This window comes from the organism of the source record quoted next, unplaced genomic scaffold (assembly GCF_019419815.1).
Source record: "Pyrus x bretschneideri cultivar Hongxiangsu unplaced genomic scaffold, Pyrus_bretschneideri_v1 Contig96, whole genome shotgun sequence".
Taxonomy (NCBI): domain Eukaryota; kingdom Viridiplantae; phylum Streptophyta; class Magnoliopsida; order Rosales; family Rosaceae; genus Pyrus; species Pyrus x bretschneideri.
In genome coordinates this window covers 11,482-30,811 of record NW_025999838.1, presented here as the reverse complement: position 1 = coordinate 30,811, position 19,330 = coordinate 11,482, and the positions used below count along the sequence as shown (strand labels likewise).

Below are 19,330 nucleotides of genomic sequence, written 5' to 3'. Positions count from 1 at the left end.
GAGTCGATTTTCAAGAATGGGAGTTCTTCAGAGTGTGTTTGTTGTGGTGATCGATAGCTCAATAAAAAAGCCAAGGCGACGCGTCCACCAATTCAAAAAGCCAGAATTTCCGGCGTAATTTAGGCGACGCTTTCTCAGCTTTTCAGAAGGCGCGTTCAACTTTGTCAAAAGATTTCTTCTTTTCAGACAACACGTGGAGGCCATCATCACAACTACACATCTTTAGCCGACAAGCGCAAAGTTCGGCGACGCTTTCTCTGCTTTTCAGAAGACGCGTGCAGCTTTGTCAAAAGGAGCCGCATCTGCACTACCACGTGTCGTTCAGAAAGCGAAGGGGCGCCTGCTCAGAAATCGAAGGGGCGCTTGCTCAGAAATCGAAGAGGCGTGTTCAGAGATCGATGAGGCGCCATTATTTCAAAAAGCCGGATTTGCGGGATCAAAACGTTTGTCGACAAAGGTAAAAAGTACCACCACTTGATATTATCTCTATATATGTCGACCTTCGTCTTTTATGGCAGGGCAAACCTGAAGAAAATGCCCAACTCTCCCTCACCTCTGAGGGCGCACTCCCAGCAAAGCCTTTCGAAATACTCAATTCTTTCTTCTTCCCCAAAGATGATACCAGATGCCTGGAGTACATATGACCCAGGAGGAAGCAGCACAACAAATACATGTGCTGATTCATTCACCGCTTCTTCAAAAGCAAAGGTATCTCATATCATCAAGGTCAAAAGCAAAAGTATCTCATATCATGCTCTTTCCCTGTCTTTTTCTTTGTCCTTGTTCTTACTCGCATGGCAAAGTAAAAAAAGCAATCAGCCGGCACTTGGAGCCAGTCTTCCGATCTGGAGCCAACTGCCTGGGATCTATTCCTGATTGCTTACCTAGTGTTGCTCTCGAGTAGTCATCTTCAACGGTTGATACACTTCCGGAGAAGGGACCACTTCTGCAAAGGGGAGCGAGTAAGGCAAGTGAAAATGATACATTGAAGCATGTGGAGACAAACTTAGGCTGAGTTATCCTCCAACCCATTTCAATACGAATTGGAAAGATTGAACAAAGAAACAGACCAAAGGAGTAAGCTCAGACCTTCGGAGGAGACCAAAAGAACCATCCTGCTGCCCAGTTCAAGAAGTAGCACAAAGGAAAATCAACGATGGGCGGAAACCAGTTCAAGAGTAAGCCTGTGGAATCACAAAGATCAAAGCCTCAATGCAATTACCAAGGAGAAGATGGAATTTACACTCTATAACCAGATTTGCGTCTCTAAACTCTTCTCTTTGTTAATTACATTATGCCAAGTTTAGTATGTTTAAAGTGCTTTTTGTGTATTTACTTATGCTTTGTGTGAATCTATGCTTAAAACATTGAGGACAATGTTTGATTTAAGTGTGGGGGGGTAACTAATGTTGTTAATGCAAATTCGTGGGATTTTATCACCCATAACTTCAAATGTTGTTCCTTACTGTTTTAAGGTGTTTTTAAGTTGTTTTAGAGTGTTTTAGTATGTTTTGTTTTTATAACTCCGAAAAGCACATAAAAATTTGAAAAATTGTTTTGAAAAGCCTAAAAAGAGTGTTTTGAGTCGTTTTTGTGAGTTTGTGTCTTAGGGTACCTTCCAACACAATGATAAGGATTTGGTTTGTAATTACATGACTGTTAAAAAGAGTTATAAACATAGAGAAAAGTTTGATTTACTCTTGGTTTATGCTTAGTTATGGTTATAATGTATGACTTCACATGCAATCATAAAAGAAAAATTCGTTTTTGTAACATGCTTGAAGGAAGGAACTCAAACAAACGCTACAACCCTGTGAGACTCGAGCCATTACCTTCTTTGGAGAGTTATTTTCTGTGATTCTTTGTTTTCTAAAGTTGTTGAATGATCTCATTATTCCTTGCTTGGTTGCTACTTAGAATGCAATTGTATCATGATAGAACTAAATGCTAGAACTTATATCCGTTTCATTCAAAGCATGATATTGAGTTGCATAACATATATCAAGATGAAGTTGTGTAGTTACCATCATAGCCAAATAGCCTTACTTCCCATATTTCGTATACATTAGTTTTAACCCCGTTGAGCCTCGTTTATCCTATTTTCTTTGCTAACCACGTCACCCCTTACCTAGCCTAGAGTAGGACTTTCCTATACCCTTGTTCTTAAAGTATAGTAAGCATGACTTAAATGAATTCCTTTTGAGTTACATTATGCAAGAAAATGAGTGTGGGGGAGTAAAAGTTTGTTCTTACGTTTATATGTATGTTCCGGGATTCAAAAAAAAAAAAAAAAAAAAAAAAAAAAAAAATTATAATAATAAAAAAAAAAAGAGTGAAAATAAGTAAGAATGAACTCACGAGCGTTGATGGTTGAAGAAAGGGTCCAAAAAGTTGAATATGGCCCTAAGTTTTGTGTGACTTACCCTTGGGTGTTCAAAGTTGATTTTTGCGTTCTAAAGGGAATTCTAAGTGCCTAATTCAAATACTTTGCTCACTATTGCTTTAAGAATGTTTGTTTATCCTTCACCTTTCACTGTTAGCCAATACCCTAGCCCCGTTACACCCCTTTGACTTCTATCTTGAGTGTTGTGTATTTCAATTTGTGGAGTTTGAACTTGGTATGAGCTTATGGTGTCACTGGTTCTCGCGTCTAAGTAGTAGCATTCCATTCATGAGATCATATTCATGTCATTGTCGTAAATCCAGAAAATGCTTTCTTTAATATAACATATGTGAGTGTTAGAATTCATTTTTACATCAATCTTCTCACATATAGCTAGTGTAGGGTGTGTAGTTAGAAAATCTGTGTGAAAAATGAGTGCATATCTTGTAAGGATTTGAGCAAATTCTCTAAGGCATGTTACTACATTCAAAATATAGTTTTAAATGCTTAATTGTGAATTAGTATGTGGTGACTATGATTAAGTATGTACTTAAGTGTAAAGATAACCAAAATCTGTGGGAATGATGATTTTTAACGTGTCATGTGCATTGGAAATCCCTAAGACGGTTGTTGGAAGGTTTAGGTTGTGTTTTACTTGTTTTGTTTCGTTTGGTTTTGTTTTGTTTTTCTTTCTGTTTTGCTCGAGGACTAGCAAAAGATAAGTGTGGGGGTATTTGATAGGAGCATATTCATGCGACTTAAATGGCTTGTTCTCGTGCATTTACGTTATGTTTCTCTAGTTATTTTAGTCCTTTATGCTTCTTTTGTGTGTTTTCAGGTTCTAAGGGCAAGGTATGCAAAAGGATGCCTTTTGGAGCCTTTTGGAGCAAATTAGAGATTGGAATGGATATCATATGCTTGGAGCCAAGAGGATGGACGAAATTAAAGACTTGAAGTAGGAAAGTTAAATCCTAAAAGACCTCATGTTTAAGCATCATTGAAGACTCCTACGCATTTTAGAACACAAAAACAACATTCCTTGCAACCTTAGGACATTGTCGTGTGTTTCCTTGTGTCTCCCTTCCTTGCCATGCAAGGAAGGGCTTTGTTCCCTATTTTAAACACTTAAAGCATTCATTTATCATATCATTCACTTATTATAAGCATTCACTTATCATATCATTCACTTATCAAACCATTCACTTATCACTTCCATTCACTTATCACTTATCACTTCCATTCACTTATCACTCACCACATATCATTCATTTATCACTTAACATATCATTCATTTATCACTTAACATATCATACACTTATCATAATCATTCACTTATACACTTATCATAATCATTCACTTATTCTTTCATCATTCAACCACCAATTCAACACATGCATTTCAAACCTTTCAACACCCTTTAATCATCTCCCTTTAAGTTATGATTTTATTTCCTAACCCTACATGCATTATTTATTAGCATCTTCACATGCATTCACACACACTTCACACAAACAAACAACTCAAAACCGTGAGCTCCCATTCCCTTATGCCATTTTCAGATTTCCACCCACTAACCTAGTCATCAACACATCTCATTCACAACACAACACACCACAAACACTTCCATTCCTTCTCTTTGCCGTGAGTCCCCTTAGAATCCAAAACCATCTTTCCATTTCCACCACTTCCCAACCCTCCAAACCACTCCTCTACCATTTCCATAATCCCCCAAACCTCACCTTAGACCTTGTGCTACAACAACGAGGAAGATAAGAGGGCCTAAACGTTCATACAATTCAAGTTTGAGTTGTTGGAATGTTTAGGTGTTTCTTTGATTTCAAAGTTTAAATTCAATTCTCTTTGTTTTGTACGTATGAGGAATGGAAGAGAAGAGTGCCTAAACGTTCATACAATTCAAGTTTGAGTTGTTGGAATGTTTAGGTGTTTCTTTAATTTCAAAGTTATGAGGAAATAAACCCCCCCTTTAGCTAGGGGGTGATTCGAAATAAATGTTTATACTTGCATTTTGATTTGATTACCTTTCGTTGGAATTTCATAAGTTTTGAATTCAATTTGTTTAACCGTTTGATTGATAACTTATTTATGAATGTTTATTAAGAATGCGCGCTTAATTTTCATGCATAAATATGACGCTAGAATATAAGTGAATTTCACCTAATCGTTATGAACTTATATTCACAAGTAGTGGAGGTTGCTTATAAACAATCGCGTTAAACGAATTCTTGGCATAAGTTTCATGCGTATTCCATAGTAACGAATGCCTCGTCAACACTTATAGTTTTCATAATGCTTAATGATCTTTGATTGTATCTTTATTGTGCTTTTCACGTAAAGGACTTTTGGAGAATGTGGTGAATTGCGTTGCGCTAACCCATCCAATTCATTAACTTAAGGAGAACTTGACGGTTAATTTAAGCGGACCTAATTAACCCGGGGCGTTGAGTTTCATAATTTATCGAAAGACCAACTGAGAATCAATCTTGTATGCAAGTGTAACATGTATGGAGATGAACCCCTTAGCTAGCATTCATCCATAAATTTCATATTTACATTCTGTCTAGTTTATTAACTTGTTTCGTTATTTCAATTTTCGTAAAAACCTCAATCCCCCTTTTGCTTTAATGTTCATTTTAGTTAGAATTCAATTTAGTTTGTGTTTTTAAAGCATTTTGAGTTTTTGGTTTGTCTTAGTGTTTTAAACTTTAATTTTGCATTCTTTGAGTCTAGTTTAGTGTTTTAAACTTTATTTTACGTTTTTGAGTCAGTTTCCAAGAGATTTGCAAGCCCTCCTAATCCCCGGTCTAGAACGATCCCTCACTTATCCATTCTACTACAATTGTCAAACGAGGGTTTAATTTGAGTGTCAAGTAAATCACGCATCAATTTCTTTTTGCAGTCTACCTGCAGGGGTAATCGTGAGTTAATCCATAAAATCATTGAAATGTATGGAAAGTGTACGAGCATGATTGATGCACGGAGAATGTTCGATCATATGCTTGAGAAGAATATTTATTCTTGGCATTTGATGATTAATGGGTATGCGGATAATGGGTTAGGAGATGATGGGTTGCAAATGTTTGAGGTGATGAGGGAGAAAGGGTTGCAACCCAATTCCGAAACTTTTGTTGCAGTAATCTCAACTTGCGCTAGTGCAGATGCAGTGGAAGAAGCATTTATACATTTTGAGTCGATGAAAACTGAGTATGGAATTTCTGCTGGGTTGGACCATTATATGGGAGTTCTGGATGTGCTTGGAAAATGTGGTCATCTCAATGAAGCAATTGATTATATTGAGAAGCTCCTGTTTGAGCCTACAGTGCTGGTTTGGGAGGCTTTGAAAAGTTATGCTCGGATTCATGGAGATTTTGACCTTGAAGATCATGTGGAGGAGTTAATGGTTGTTCTTGACCCATCAAGGGCTGTTGTGAATAAGATCCCAACTCCACCGCCCAAAACGCGTGCTGCCATTAGCATGCTTGATGGCAAGAACAGAATCAGTGAGTTTAAAAATCCAACACTCTACCAGGATGATGAGAAGTTAAAGGCTCTTGCTGCGATGAAAGGATGAGTTTATGTGCCAGACACAAGATATGTCCTTCATGACATTGATCAGGAAGCCAAGGAGCAGGCCTTGCTTTATCACAGTGAGCGTTTGGCAATTGCGTATGGTCTCATTAGTACTCCGCCAAGGCAAACTCTTAGGATCATCAAGAACCTCCGCGTCTGCAGTGACTGCCACAATGCAATTAAGATCATGTCAAAGATTGTTGGAAGGGAATTGATCGTCAGGGACAATAAACGTTTCCATCATTTCAAGGACGGAAAATGCTCTTGTGGGGATTATTGGTGAAGAGCAGATATCACCTCAGACTTGTCTAAGAGTTCTTCCCAGTTGCAGTTTGGTGTGTAAAGAAAGTTCAAACTATGCCGAGCTATACGGGATCCTGTGCAGATGAGCACCAGTGCTAGTCGTTGGTAAGAGATCAACCATCCACTGCTTGTTTTGACTTATATGCTGAACTATATATGCATTGCATTATCTGTTTGTTTCAATGTCGAATCAATTATTTGTCAAAAATTAAAATAATATTTTCTTATCCTTTTGCGGCATCCCGATTGCTCTCTTCTTATGAGATACTGTTGGAAATCACTGTATTTTGGTTCATGATGTCTTGAAGCTATTATAACATACTTTCTTGGACAAAAAAAGAACATACTTTCAAAACATGTCAAGATGGTCCATCTATGGTGCAGAGATGGTGTTTTGGTATTTAGTTAACAAATTGACGTGGCATTGAAGTTGTAAAGTGGGACTACCAACTAGCTCATGATCTAGTGAGTTACTTTCTCAAGTCCCTAAATTCAAATTTCCCATCCTCGTTGATGAAAACAAGAAAAATATGAGGGACCATGGCATGATAGATGGCCAGCTTCCAATTTGGATGAAGTTAATAAACCTTGTTTCGAAGAGATTCTTAGCTCTCTCCAGTTGTATATCCCCTTGTGCCGTGATCATGTGATCAAGGAGATAAACACAAGGACACATATAGCTGGTTGCAAAGCAGATTATCTCGAAGAAAAGAAGAGACATTTGTCTTCACATGGATTTACATCAACACACACAAACACAAATGCAAATTGTATCTCTATTGCTCTATGCACGTCTCATGGAATGAGTCATCATGTTAGAACCTGCTCTACATCTTCGACAATTGCACAAAGAGAGAGTAACAGAAGAACAATACAAGGAATACAATTTCATTAACTGCCTTTCCATCTTTACAATCTCCTATTTATCCATTAACAAGTAACTAACTACTAACAACCTTGTACAGATGTCATCATCCTAGTATGCCATCTGGCAATATCCTAACAATACCTCTCCCTTAAAACCAATCTTACAAAGTAAGATTTACAATTTGAACTAAGTACAATTGAAAACCAGCAATAAAACCGGGAACAACAAAATCACAAGAATGTATTAAAGGATCAACAATTTCTGAAAACTGGAGCTTCAAATCATGGTATATCTCCCCAGTAGCATCACTCCTTCAACGTCAATTAGTGAGGAACCAATTTTCTGACAAATCAGCGACAAATGCAGAAAGTTGATCCTTGACCTTTATCCAAGACCATCCCGGCTCCTTGATTACCCCCTTCGATCTCATCATTTTCCTTCTACCGCTTCCCTCCATTTTCCCTTAGCAGCATACATGTTGACCAGAGTTATGTGAGTCGCTGCACAACTCGGATCCAATTTAAGGATCTCATCTACAGCACGTCTTCCACAGTCGGTGTCACCATGGAGCCTACAAGCTCTAAGGAGTGTAGACCAAACAACATCATCCTGTTGAAACGGCATACTTTTGATCATATCCTCTGCTTCACCTAACCGTCCAGCTTGATAGAGGAGATCAACCGTGCAGCCATAGTGTTCTTTTGCAGGATTAATCCCAAAGTCATTGCTCATTGAATTGTAGTGGAAACCAAGATCAACCATTCCAGCATGGCAACAAGCAACAAGAACACCGATGAAGGTCACCAATTCTGGTTTCAGACCAACCCTAGGAATCTTCTTAAACAGAACAATGGGTTCTCGGTAGAACCCATGTTCAGCATATCCATTAATCATCGCCGTCCATGAAATAATATCACCAAGTTCTGTCACATCAAAGATCTTTGCAGCTTCTTTTATACTTCCACATTTCGAATGCATATTCACAAGAGCACTTTGTACCATAGATGTAAACTCTAAACCGACAAACAGAACATGAGCGTGCAGTTGTTTCCCTTGTTCAAGCATTGCCATGCTTCCACAAACACTCAATACACTAGCAAGAGCAAACTCATTTGGTTGTGGTCCGTCCCTTCTCATCCACGACAAAAACTGAAAAGCTTCTTCCCCGTAACCTCCTTGAGAATACCCGGCAATTCAAGTGCTCCATGAAACAATATCTCTCCTGCTCATCTCATGAAACACCTTAGAACCTGAAGCCAAACACCTACATTTCGCATACATGGTTACAATGGAATTTTCCACCGACAACAAAGAGATAAGACCCCTTTGTAAAACGTGGGCATGCAATTGTTCACCCCATTCAACTCTAGCAAGATTGGCAACTCTAGATATGACACCTGCAAAAGTGTATTCGTTAGGACTGACACCGGCTTCCTGCATTCTTATAAAGGCTTTGATTGCACGGTCCTCTTGACCTGTCCAAACATAAGTTGTAATGATTGATGTCCATGAAAAGACATCTTGTATCCTCATTTTTTCACACAACTGCAACCCGTAGTCTAATTTGCCACCACCCTTATCCCAAATGCCCTTGCAGTAGTCACGATTGGGAACAACATAGGAAACAACACAGCAACCAGTTTCAAATACGGAGAGAGTGAACTTTCTTTCATTTTTTCTGTTCTTGTCCATACAAGCTTCTAAATGATGCAATCCCAAATTACCAGCATACTCCCTATGAATGATCATGGAAGAATCAAAACTCACCTCAAATTTGACCACCTTGGAACAATCAGAAACACAATCTTTATTCTGGGACTTCGAATTGAAGAGCCTCTAACTAATTGTTCCACCCTTGTCCCGAATTCCTTTGCAGTAGTAGCCCATGGAACGATTGATAACCACACAGAAACTTGAGTCCTCACAGCTTGCCAATAAATCCATTGACTCAAAACTGGAGAGAAACTTGGTACCTCCTTTATCACGAATGCTCGTATGGTAGCCAAGTTTAATATCAAGAATGTAACCTGAGTTCAACATTTTGTCGAACAGGTAGAGTGCACGCGAACCAGGCAATTTAGCTTTCCTGAACTCAACATTAGAAACATGAATTTCCAAAATAAAAACTTGGGATTTGCCATTCTTACAATCAGATTCAAGAACAGTCGCTGATTTCGAATGAAAGAACCTTTGAATATTTGTTCCGCCTTTGTCACGAGTCAATTCATGGAAGCCAAGCTTCAAAGAAGCAATGTCGACCGTTTGCTACAGTCCAACAAACACATGGTGGGCATCATTTTCACCAGATTTCGCAACCGAAATTAAAAACACTTTAGGGAAAGAACCCACTTCAGGAAAAGAACAAAGACCCACATCACAGAGCAAGGAGTCTTCACCTTTCTTGGCCAACAATTTTGAAGCATAAACTTTTTTCTCCATACCTATAAATTCACAATCAGAAACAGGGAACCCAGAAACCAAATCGTTTGTGGCACCTGTTTTGTAATCAAAATCAAGAAATGGAGGACTTCGCACAGAATCTTTAGCTTCCCTGCCAAACAAATCGAAAACCTTCTTGTTCTCCCCAGCCAGAACTTTCAAAGAAAACCCAAAACTTAGTTGAAATCTGGGGTTGGAACGAAATGTCGCAGAATCATCGTCGTGGTGTTTGCCGTAGTCGTGAACCTTCTTGAATCTCTTCAATATGGGTTGCAGACAAGGAGGACTTTTGGGCTTGTATTTTGGACGGTACTGAGACAAGAATTCATCCACTTCCTCTCGAGCACAAACCTTTTCCTTGTGGAAGGATTGAAGCTTGAGAACAATTTGATTAGACTTCTCAAGAGAGAGAGGAGATGAAGATTTGATGAACGGCTGATGCGTCGATGTAGCTGCAGAAGATTCCACACCAAGTTTATCCGCAAGCAACTTCAATTGAAGAAGAATTAAATCAGTGGTAGTCTTGAATTCGGTCCGAAATTTGGCCTGAGAAATCGTGAATTCTTCTTGAGACTTCTTGAACTCGTCGGACTTGGCTTCCCGATTGGAAACCCTCGATTCCATGGTTTTGCAAAACGTTTGCGGCGGTATACAACGGAGAAGGATTGAGAGGAACGAACGTTTGGCTCTGATACCAATGTTAGAACCTGCTCTACATCTTCCACAATTGCACAAAGAGAGAGTAACAGAATAACAATACAAACAATACAATTTCATTAACTGCCTTTCCATCTTTACAGTCTCCTATTTATCCATTAACAAGTAACTAACTACTAACAACCTTATACAGATGTCATCATCCTAGTATGCCATCTGGCAGTACCCTAACACATCATGGTCATGAAATCATTTAAGTCAACCGCCGGCAGTCATCAAGGTTGCAACTCTCCTCCAATCCCGTTAGCACTTCCATAACTTCTTCTGTGCTTATTTTTCCGTCGCCATTCAAATCAAACGTCTGAAAAGCGTTCTGGATGTCTATCATCCGAATCCCTCCGTTGTGTACATCCATGAACTCCTTGAAATTGATAAAGCCATCCCGATCCAGATCAACAATCTTTAAAATCTTCTGCACTTGTCCAACCTTGCTTCCCTTTCCTAGTGCTCTCAATATGGCCTTGTACTCAGGCGAAGATATCTTCCCGTCTTTGTTGGAGTCGAACTTGTCAAAGACTTTCTTCATCTCATTGTGATTTGGCTCAAAAGTAAGTGCTAAGCCGGAGTTTTGCCTGTCTTGGACGGAAAATATCCGAGATGGTTTGCACAGAAACTTCCACTTTGAGAGGCTGTACTGGAAGTCGAGGGAGTTGACATTCGACATATCCATCTCAGGCGATCAGAGCAAATACCAAAATCAGACTTTTATTCAACGGTCCAGGTAACCGTCAATACAAGGTTGCAGAAACTTGGCATCTCCGATCTTTATATACTGTATACAACAATTTCATTCCATAAAAAGCTGAGGCAATTCAAGAAGAACAGATTCTTAGGTGATAAATGGCAGAAAAAAGCTAAGAATAGATAAGAAAGGAATACATTCTTTACAAAGGCTAAGCAACTACAATCTCCCCTTGAAGATTGGTTTTATTTTTTATTTGAAATTTATAAATAAGTACTCAAAGGGAGTTATAACAGAACTCACCAAACTAATCGTAAAATATTTCCCGATATACAAAAAAATTAATAAGAAATAACTATGTTTAGCTCATGGCGGTTTTCCATTATCCAAATCCACCATCACTTCAATGTCCTTGCGAGCTGTTATCTTCTGTACGTATCCTACAATGATGAATATCTTGAGTAAGAACTCTAGGGTTGTAAATAAAAAACACAAGGGTTCCAAAAAAAGATTTGCGTTCATAAATGATGACCCAAGTGAATCAGTAAAGTTTCCATTCGAGCTTTGCACAAGCTTTGATGCCTATTAACTTTAAGCATCCTACCCGTAGGGTTCTTTCATAACGTAAATGTTAAAGTTGTCCTCCGCATCATCAAATATTCTCATATACCTCCCCTTTACAACATGGAATTGTGCCCAACTGCGTGCCAAACATTTTCATTGCTCCTATTTCTAGCACTAAACCTCCAACCAAGAGAAGAAAGTTGGCAGACCTAGGCAGTATTGGAGTTAAAGCAAAAGAAATGAAAAACGGTAGAGACACGCTTATCTTAAATTCCATACATCTTCAGATGATATATCATTTCATTACCTAAGTTTACAACTTAAACCTTATTTGAGGACTGGACTCGAAAACATGCATCTACCGCAATGTATTAAAAGGCCAAGGCGTGGGCGAGGCATCCCATGGATAGCCCCGTCTAGGTGTGAGGCGAAGCTTCACGGTACCTAAAATTTTAATATATATTACATGTATAATTATATTTTATAGATATACTACTTTGTAAAACAAATATAATTATAACTAAATCAAAGATAATAACATCTTCTTCATTACTAAGTCTAGTTGTACTTAGAAACTATGTCATAAAGTCTTAAAATGTTGTAATTATTTGTTTTATTGTAAGCAATTATAGAGAACTTTAAGAGAAATAAGGGTAAGTGGTCACAATTATAGGGAATTTCAAGGAAAATAAAGGTTGAGTGTCACAATTATAGGGAAATTCAAAAGGAAATAAGGGTTGAGGGAGAAATTCTAGGGAATTTAAATGAAATAAAGGTTGAGTGGAGAAATTATAGGGAATTTAAAAGGAAATAAAGGCTTAGTGGAGCAATTATTATAGGGAATTTAAAAGAAAATAAAGGAAGAGTTAGAGTTGGAGTTAGACTTTGTCATTTGGAGAGAGAAGCTCTCTTTCTTCTTCGTTTAACTAGAACAGTCTCCTACATTTTAGAAACAAACATCAATTTTGAAGGGAAAATACGCCCATGTTGAACGCCTAGGCACGCCTCAGCCGCCTAGGCACACCCCGACACCGCCCTACGCCCACCCCCACAAAACAGAGGCAAAAATCCAACCGCCCAGCCTTCAAGGCCGCCTAGGTGCGCCCTGAGGTGAGTTTTTTAAAACACTGATCTACCATGAGATTTATATGGGTGGCTGAAATGGATAATGGACAATAATAGGGGAGATGCAGCAATCTGACATGTTAACATATCTGTTAAAAGGCCCCAGGCAATACAAGTCATGATATTAAAGGAAAGCCTCAACTTAGCCGCCAGGAACCATTGTAAGAAATTCAAATATCCCGGTTTCTTGCTTCTAACTGTCACTACAAATCCTATCGAATATAGTCACACATGAGAGCTAGAAGGATTGCGTCCAACAGAAAAGACAAAGGTTGTATCTATTAAGATGAAATAAGATGAAAGGAGAGCATATTATTTAAACTCGAGAGTTCAAAAGTTAAAACCACAAGGATGCTTTGTCCAACATTAACCAGTAAGTTTAATGTACTCGGGATAACTGTCAATCACTACCTATATAGTTTCAAGTTTCACATACTTAGATCGTTTATGTCACACGAGACTAGATAGTACCGAAATATATATAATTACATAAATTAGTTGATAATGTACCATCATAGCTCCTTTGAGGTAACTTTTTATATTACTCTCTCTGTCTCACCACGCACACACGCAGATGGAGGACAATGTTTATGCCACCGGAAAACGGTTCAGCTGTGCTACTGCCTGTTGGCCTCAGTAATTGAGAAACAAGAGACACGATAGAGAACTCTATAAACTCTTGACATAATTTATGTATACAAGAGTTCAGAGAAACCAAATGGAACAACGACAACATAAAATTTCCTAGAGGCATAAAGAAACCAAGGAACACTTCCAGATACCCCAATAATATATTTCAAAGAATTATTCCCAAGTAAAAAATTCCATTTGTCCCCAACTTGTCTACATCAGAGAATTCGAACAATAACTTTGATTATGCTCTATTCCTGTTCAGTTAGGCTGTCAAGCCTACCAGTTGAATTATATAAGGCTTATATTGTTTAGAAAGGAAGAACTTTGACAAATCCAACAAGCCTACCGGTATTTGTACCAGTCTATGTTAAAAATCGAAATACACTTCTACACCTTGAACAGAGTATCACAAGAAAATGTTCAACATGATGGTCTCAAAATCTATTGTTCAAGAGCTAAAGCCTATTTACCTATGATTCATGTGAGTGTTTAAACCAGTAAACAGTATGAACAAACACATATGTAATGAACAATTCCAATCACAACCCAAAACGAGAAAGCACAAAATTTAACATGTAATCGAGTAGAACCCGTCTTTCACAAGCCTCCAACATACAAAGCACAAAATCAGCTCAGAAAACCCCAAAAATTAAAAAAATTTACAATCATACCGATTCCTTGGCAGGGTATGCATTTGCAGACTGTCTCCTTTCCTCTTTTGTTGTAATAACTTACAAATCCTGAGCCTTGGCAACTATTGCACTTTCCTGTCCATTCATACACAACTTCCTTGCAATCCTACAACAATTTCCAATTTTTTTTTTAAATAAATTTTTGGGTAATGGATTATCCACAGGTAATTTTGCAAATTTGAACCAAATAAAAACTGAAATTCCGATCCTGACCTCAACTACAGGATCGCATCGGAGCCTGCGGTCAATCTCCTCCGCCGAGACGGGCGACGTATTGGGATAAGTCATCGGGAGAGGGAGGGCGTCGCCGTTGTCGAACAAATAGCTCTCTCTATCGCGTGACCATTTCCTCTCCTTGGCGTTCACCTTAACACCAGAACTCCCGCTGCTACCGCCCTCGAGGTCAGAATCTTGGCCAATTCGGACGCCGACAGAAGACGCGTCGACAGCGGTGGAGGGGAATTGGATTAGGCGGGGGAATGTGGGGCCCCGATGGAGGTCGCCGGTGGCGGCGCGGCAGCGGAGGGGTGAGGGTTTGGTGGGGAAGAAGAGGCTAGGGTTTGTAGCCAACATTCCAAGAAATGGTGAGGGGCTCAGGAGTCAGAGGAGCGACAGAGAGAAAGAAAGGCTATGAGTTGGAGGGAGGTTTGTTCATATAGATCACCAATGCCGCGCGCGCGGCAACAGCAAGGCACACTAACTTGCGGTCCCTGTTCGTTTATCAAGTGGAAGCTTCACCAGTTGACCTAGATTCTCCTCCCCCCATCTCATACCTTTTTCATTGCCTTCTATTTTTCATGGTAACGATTAAGTCACGTCAACATTTTATATTATTTTTTTTATAAAAATAATGAGATAAAAAGTAATAAAAATATAAAATATTTACATGATTTAAGCGTGACCATAAAAATAGAAGAGGATGAAAAATGTATGGGATGGGGAGGACAGACAATCAAGTCCCTCCAACTCTCTTCCTCTCCTTTCAGCTCTCTCTCTCTCTCTCTCTACTTACATCACTCAACTATTATTATATTCAACATCTCACTTTCTTTTCCTTCTTTTAAAACCGATTCTCTCTCTCTCTCCCCCTCCCTTTCTTTTCGGCTTCTCTCTCTCTTTTCCCTCTCACTAATTGTTTTATTTTTAAAACTCTCACCCTCATTCCATCATCTTTTTCATCTCTGTAAACAGAGAAGCCGAACGGCCAAGGATCTTCACCCTCCATTTCTCCAGCAAACCACATTTTTCGACCAAATCTAGTCCCATAAATCCATATTTCGAACCTTTGGGACATAGGGAACATGACTACGTACAGCTTTGCATGCAGCATCATAGCAACTCTGAGTGCTCTGCCATTGAAGATCCGAGAGCTTCGAGCTCTAACTCTCAATCTCAGGTGAAATTCTCTCATTCTCTTCAACTTCTGGGTTTCCATTTGTGATGGAAATGAATGTTATGTTAAGTTCAAACTCGAATCCGTGTGTTTTTAGCCCTGTTATCCTCTGCATGTGCATGCCTTCCCCGACAACGAACTCCAGCGACCTCCGTGGCTTTCGAGCCATCTTCCAACAAACCACACCACTTCATCTTGGTAAGCTCCAACTCTTTCTCAAGGTTTTCTTCAAGTTCTAACAAGGTTTCATGCATGCATGTGTGTTTCAGTGCGTTTGAGGGATGAATATCTAACCCACCATTTTTTCCGGCGAGTTTGTAGGACTTCCGTTCAAAACCCGGTGAAATCTCTTTGGTTTGGTCGAGTTTGAAATCATAGAACTCTTTCCCAATGTCCAAAGAACTAGTTTCAGGCAATGCATGCTCAAATGCATCAAGTTTGTGCGAAACTCAATTTGGTTGTGGCTTTTAAGCCAATTTCCGGTCACCTCCGACCAAGTTTTGTTCCCCAAGAGGTATTAAAATGCTCTCCTCGTCCCAAGCTTCGTGTTGATACCTCTTATGGGTAAAATGGTTGAGAAATGACTCGGTTGTGTTATTTTAGAATTCTCTAACAAAAATCCAATTCTTGTGCAAACTCGGGGAAATTAAGTTTAGTGCACTAATTCTTATTAGTTTAGTGATTAGTGTAATAATTTCCCGTATAGGAGATGATCACCCAGAGGAGTACTGCAAGCAAAATAGTTGAACGGTTATGACCTACATGTATATGTGAGTGAGTCTTTTGTTTTTACGTATATATATATATATGTATATGTGATTTTTCCCAGCAATTGCTTTTATATACTATGATGTGACATGCCATGTTTAGCTTTACAAATAGACTTTCCGTACATTTTATGTTTTTAATATTATTTGTGAGCATAAACTTGTGGCATGACATTCTTGTATGTTATCTGCTCATTATTACACGTTTGTACGGTGTCACTTAGTTATTTGTACTGTCATGGGCCAAGGACCAGCTTCATGTGTAGTTCACATGCATCGTTTACATTTACTTTGGATCCAGAGTTAGGTGATAGCCTGTCCTTTTGTGTGATGTTTTGGAGTCATATGTGATGCGACTAGCGCAACTCACGTGATGTAGTATTAGAATGTAAACCTACACCCAGCCTGTTCCACTGTTTGAATATCTCTACAGTGGACTTGTGTGCCTACATAAATTAATGAGCAATGATTTTGTATAATAACAACTTGAGATTTAATGTTGAGATACCTTGTTGGTGTACCCTACATCTTTTCACTCACTTTTATTGCAGGGTACCGTATTGCATACTAATATTATATTATTTTTAGGAAACCATGCTTATACCTTTTTTACAGCGAGAGGTTACACTTTTCGAAAAGGTTTTTACGAAACTTTATTTTCAAGCCCACTCACCCTTGTTTTTCACCCCTCCAGGATTTTAGTGCTAGAGGTTTCATGACAACAAGGATGGTTGGCAAAAGCTGTTATGTAGGAGACTTCTCTTTTCGGTATAAATGTCATTACTTTTCTTTTACTACAATTTACCTATGCTCTGACATCACTTGTGTGATATGGGTTCAATCCCCGCTCACATGTGCACTCTAAATTAGTCACTTTTGGGTTTTTATTTATTCACATTTACCACGTCACTACACTTTATGACTTCGTCACCTTCTAAATGTCGGCCAGCACATCGCAATTTGGGTGTTCAGGTGGATATTTCGGGTTGGGGTGTGTCAGTTGAAATTATTAATTTTAAGATTTTAGTTATAATATATAGTTGAAACAATATTTTTAAATGAAATTAGTAACTTTAGGGCCCGTTTGTTTGGCTTCACTAAACTTCCTTGGACTAGACTGGACTGTAATCCGGTGTTTGTTTCACTCGGGGACTACGTTTAATGAGACTCGCCTCGACTGAGTCCGACTAACAGCTTCGCTACAGGGTCTTAGCGAGACCCGCCAAAATTGGGCGGACTGCTAAGACCACTCTACTCCGCTTCACTCCTACCCGCTTCGTCCTCCAATCTACCTCTTCCTCGCGTCCCACAACCCATTTCAAACCCAGATCCTGCCAAATCCGAAACAAAAAAGCAACAAAATTTCCCAAGGTTCCCTTTTCAAAACCAGATCCAACTCCCAAAATTCGAATCCAGGTAACCCAAAAAACCAAAAAAAAATTTGCAGTGGGATGAGCTTGAAAATTTCACCCAGAAAACCCAAACCAAATCCAACCCTCATCTTCTACCTTCGAGCCAATCACACATGCACCTCGCCTCCTTCAATCTCTTTCTTGCTATGTGTTTTGACTTTAAGATTTGCAACCGATTTTGTGAGAGGAAGTGAAGAGGCAGGAGGCAGGAGGCGGAGAGGAATGAAGAAGCATAGAGGATTTGCTTTGGAAATATCGGTCTGTTCTTCAAAAAATAAAGGTTGTTCTTCTAAAATAAAAGTAAAGGCAGCAAATGAAACATTAATTAGGTTTTTAGAAGTTAAATAACTACAAATCATATTTTAATATTTGTTGTTTTGTTTATTTTAAACGCAAAATTAAATAAATAATAAAAAAAAAAAATTAGTTTGTACTTTAGTCCGATACTGCACCAAACGCTTCACTAAGCTAGTCCAGTTTAGTCTAGTCTAAGCCAGTCCAGCTTAGTCCCTGAAGCTAGTCCAGTCCGAGATAGTGCAGTGCAACAAACGCACCCTTAGGATTTTAGTTATAATTTAAATTTGGAATTATAATTTTTGTTGAAATTAGTAGTTTGAGGATCTTGGTTATATTTTTTAGTTAAAATTTGTAATTTTAGGTTAATTTATTAATTTCAATTATAATTTTTTGTTGAAATCCAAATTGCTTTTCCCATCCTTCCTTGCTTCTAACTCGCTCTCAAAGCAGCAGTGTAGAGAACGGAAGTTTACCAAATTCTTGAACCTAATTACTACCACACATGCAAGAGAAAAGTACCCCAGCAATTCGGTTGGGAGGTACTAAATAGTATAGACCCGATTTCAACTGGAGTCTGCCGAATGGTGGTGCCTTACTTCGTGATAGGAGCATATTCATGCGACTTAAATGGCTTGTTCTCGTGCATTTACGTTATGTTTCTTTAGTTATTTTAGTACTTTAAGCTATTTTCGTGTGTTTGTAGGCCAAAAGGGCTAAAGGAGCAAAAAGATGCATTTTGGAGACGTTTGGAGCACTTTTGGGCTAAGGATGGATAGCTTATGCTTGGAGCCAAAGTGTTGGACGAAATTGAAAACCTAATTGAAGACCAAAGTGTTGGAACCTTGTTCCCTTTAGTTTTAGGATATTTAAACCTTTCCTATATCCTTAGTCGTGCATAACATTCCAACATTCCACTCCTTCATTCACCACTTATCATATCATACACTTATCTTATCATCACCACATATCATTCATTTATTACTTATCATATCATTCATTCATCTACATATCAATAACCACTTATCATTCATTTATTACTTATCATATCATTCATTCATCTACATATCAATAACCACATATCATTCATTTATCACTTAACATATCATTCATTTATCACTCAACATATCATTCACTTATCACTTATCTTATCATTCACTTACCACTCAACATATCACTCAACATATCATACACTTATCACTCATCACACTTCATCATTATACCACCATTCATTCTTTAAAACACATGCACATTCACACACACTTCACACAAACAACATTCACATGCAAACACAAGCTTTAACCAACAAACAAAACATACACACACATGCACTTACTCCTTCATCATTACACCACCTTCTCCATCTTTATTCCACATGCATTCATCATAATTCACCCTAGCTACCACCATTCACACACACATGCACTTATTCTTTCATCATTGCACCACCATTCACCATTCACACACACA

At 38.6% G+C, this 19,330-nt stretch overlaps 3 protein-coding genes and 1 pseudogene across 3 annotated transcripts; 1 reads left to right on the top strand and 3 right to left on the bottom strand.

The window, feature by feature from the left end:
• Positions 1–5,366: 5,366 nt before the first annotated feature.
• On the top strand, positions 5,367–5,972 carry LOC125473765 (pentatricopeptide repeat-containing protein At2g15690, mitochondrial-like). Its single transcript, XM_048577047.1, has one exon. The coding sequence runs from the start codon at positions 5,367–5,369 to the stop codon at positions 5,970–5,972; it is 606 nt and encodes a 201-aa protein (XP_048433004.1).
• Positions 5,973–7,170: 1,198 nt separating this feature from the next.
• On the bottom strand, positions 7,171–9,934 carry LOC108867632 (annotated as a pseudogene).
• A 557-nt stretch (positions 9,935–10,491) lies between these two features.
• Positions 10,492–10,968, bottom strand: LOC103952927 (calmodulin-like protein 30). The gene has a single exon (XM_009364638.3). The coding sequence runs from the start codon at positions 10,966–10,968 to the stop codon at positions 10,492–10,494; it is 477 nt and encodes a 158-aa protein (XP_009362913.2).
• A 169-nt stretch (positions 10,969–11,137) lies between these two features.
• On the bottom strand, positions 11,138–14,701 carry LOC103952926 (protein disulfide-isomerase SCO2). The gene is made up of 3 exons (XM_009364636.3): positions 14,208–14,701; positions 13,974–14,100; positions 11,138–11,420 (listed from the first exon to the last, which is right to left on the bottom strand). Exons 1-3 carry the CDS (start codon positions 14,565–14,567, stop codon positions 11,347–11,349), a joined length of 561 nt encoding a protein of 186 aa, XP_009362911.1. The 5' UTR covers positions 14,568–14,701; the 3' UTR covers positions 11,138–11,346.
• Positions 14,702–19,330: the final 4,629 nt, after the last annotated feature.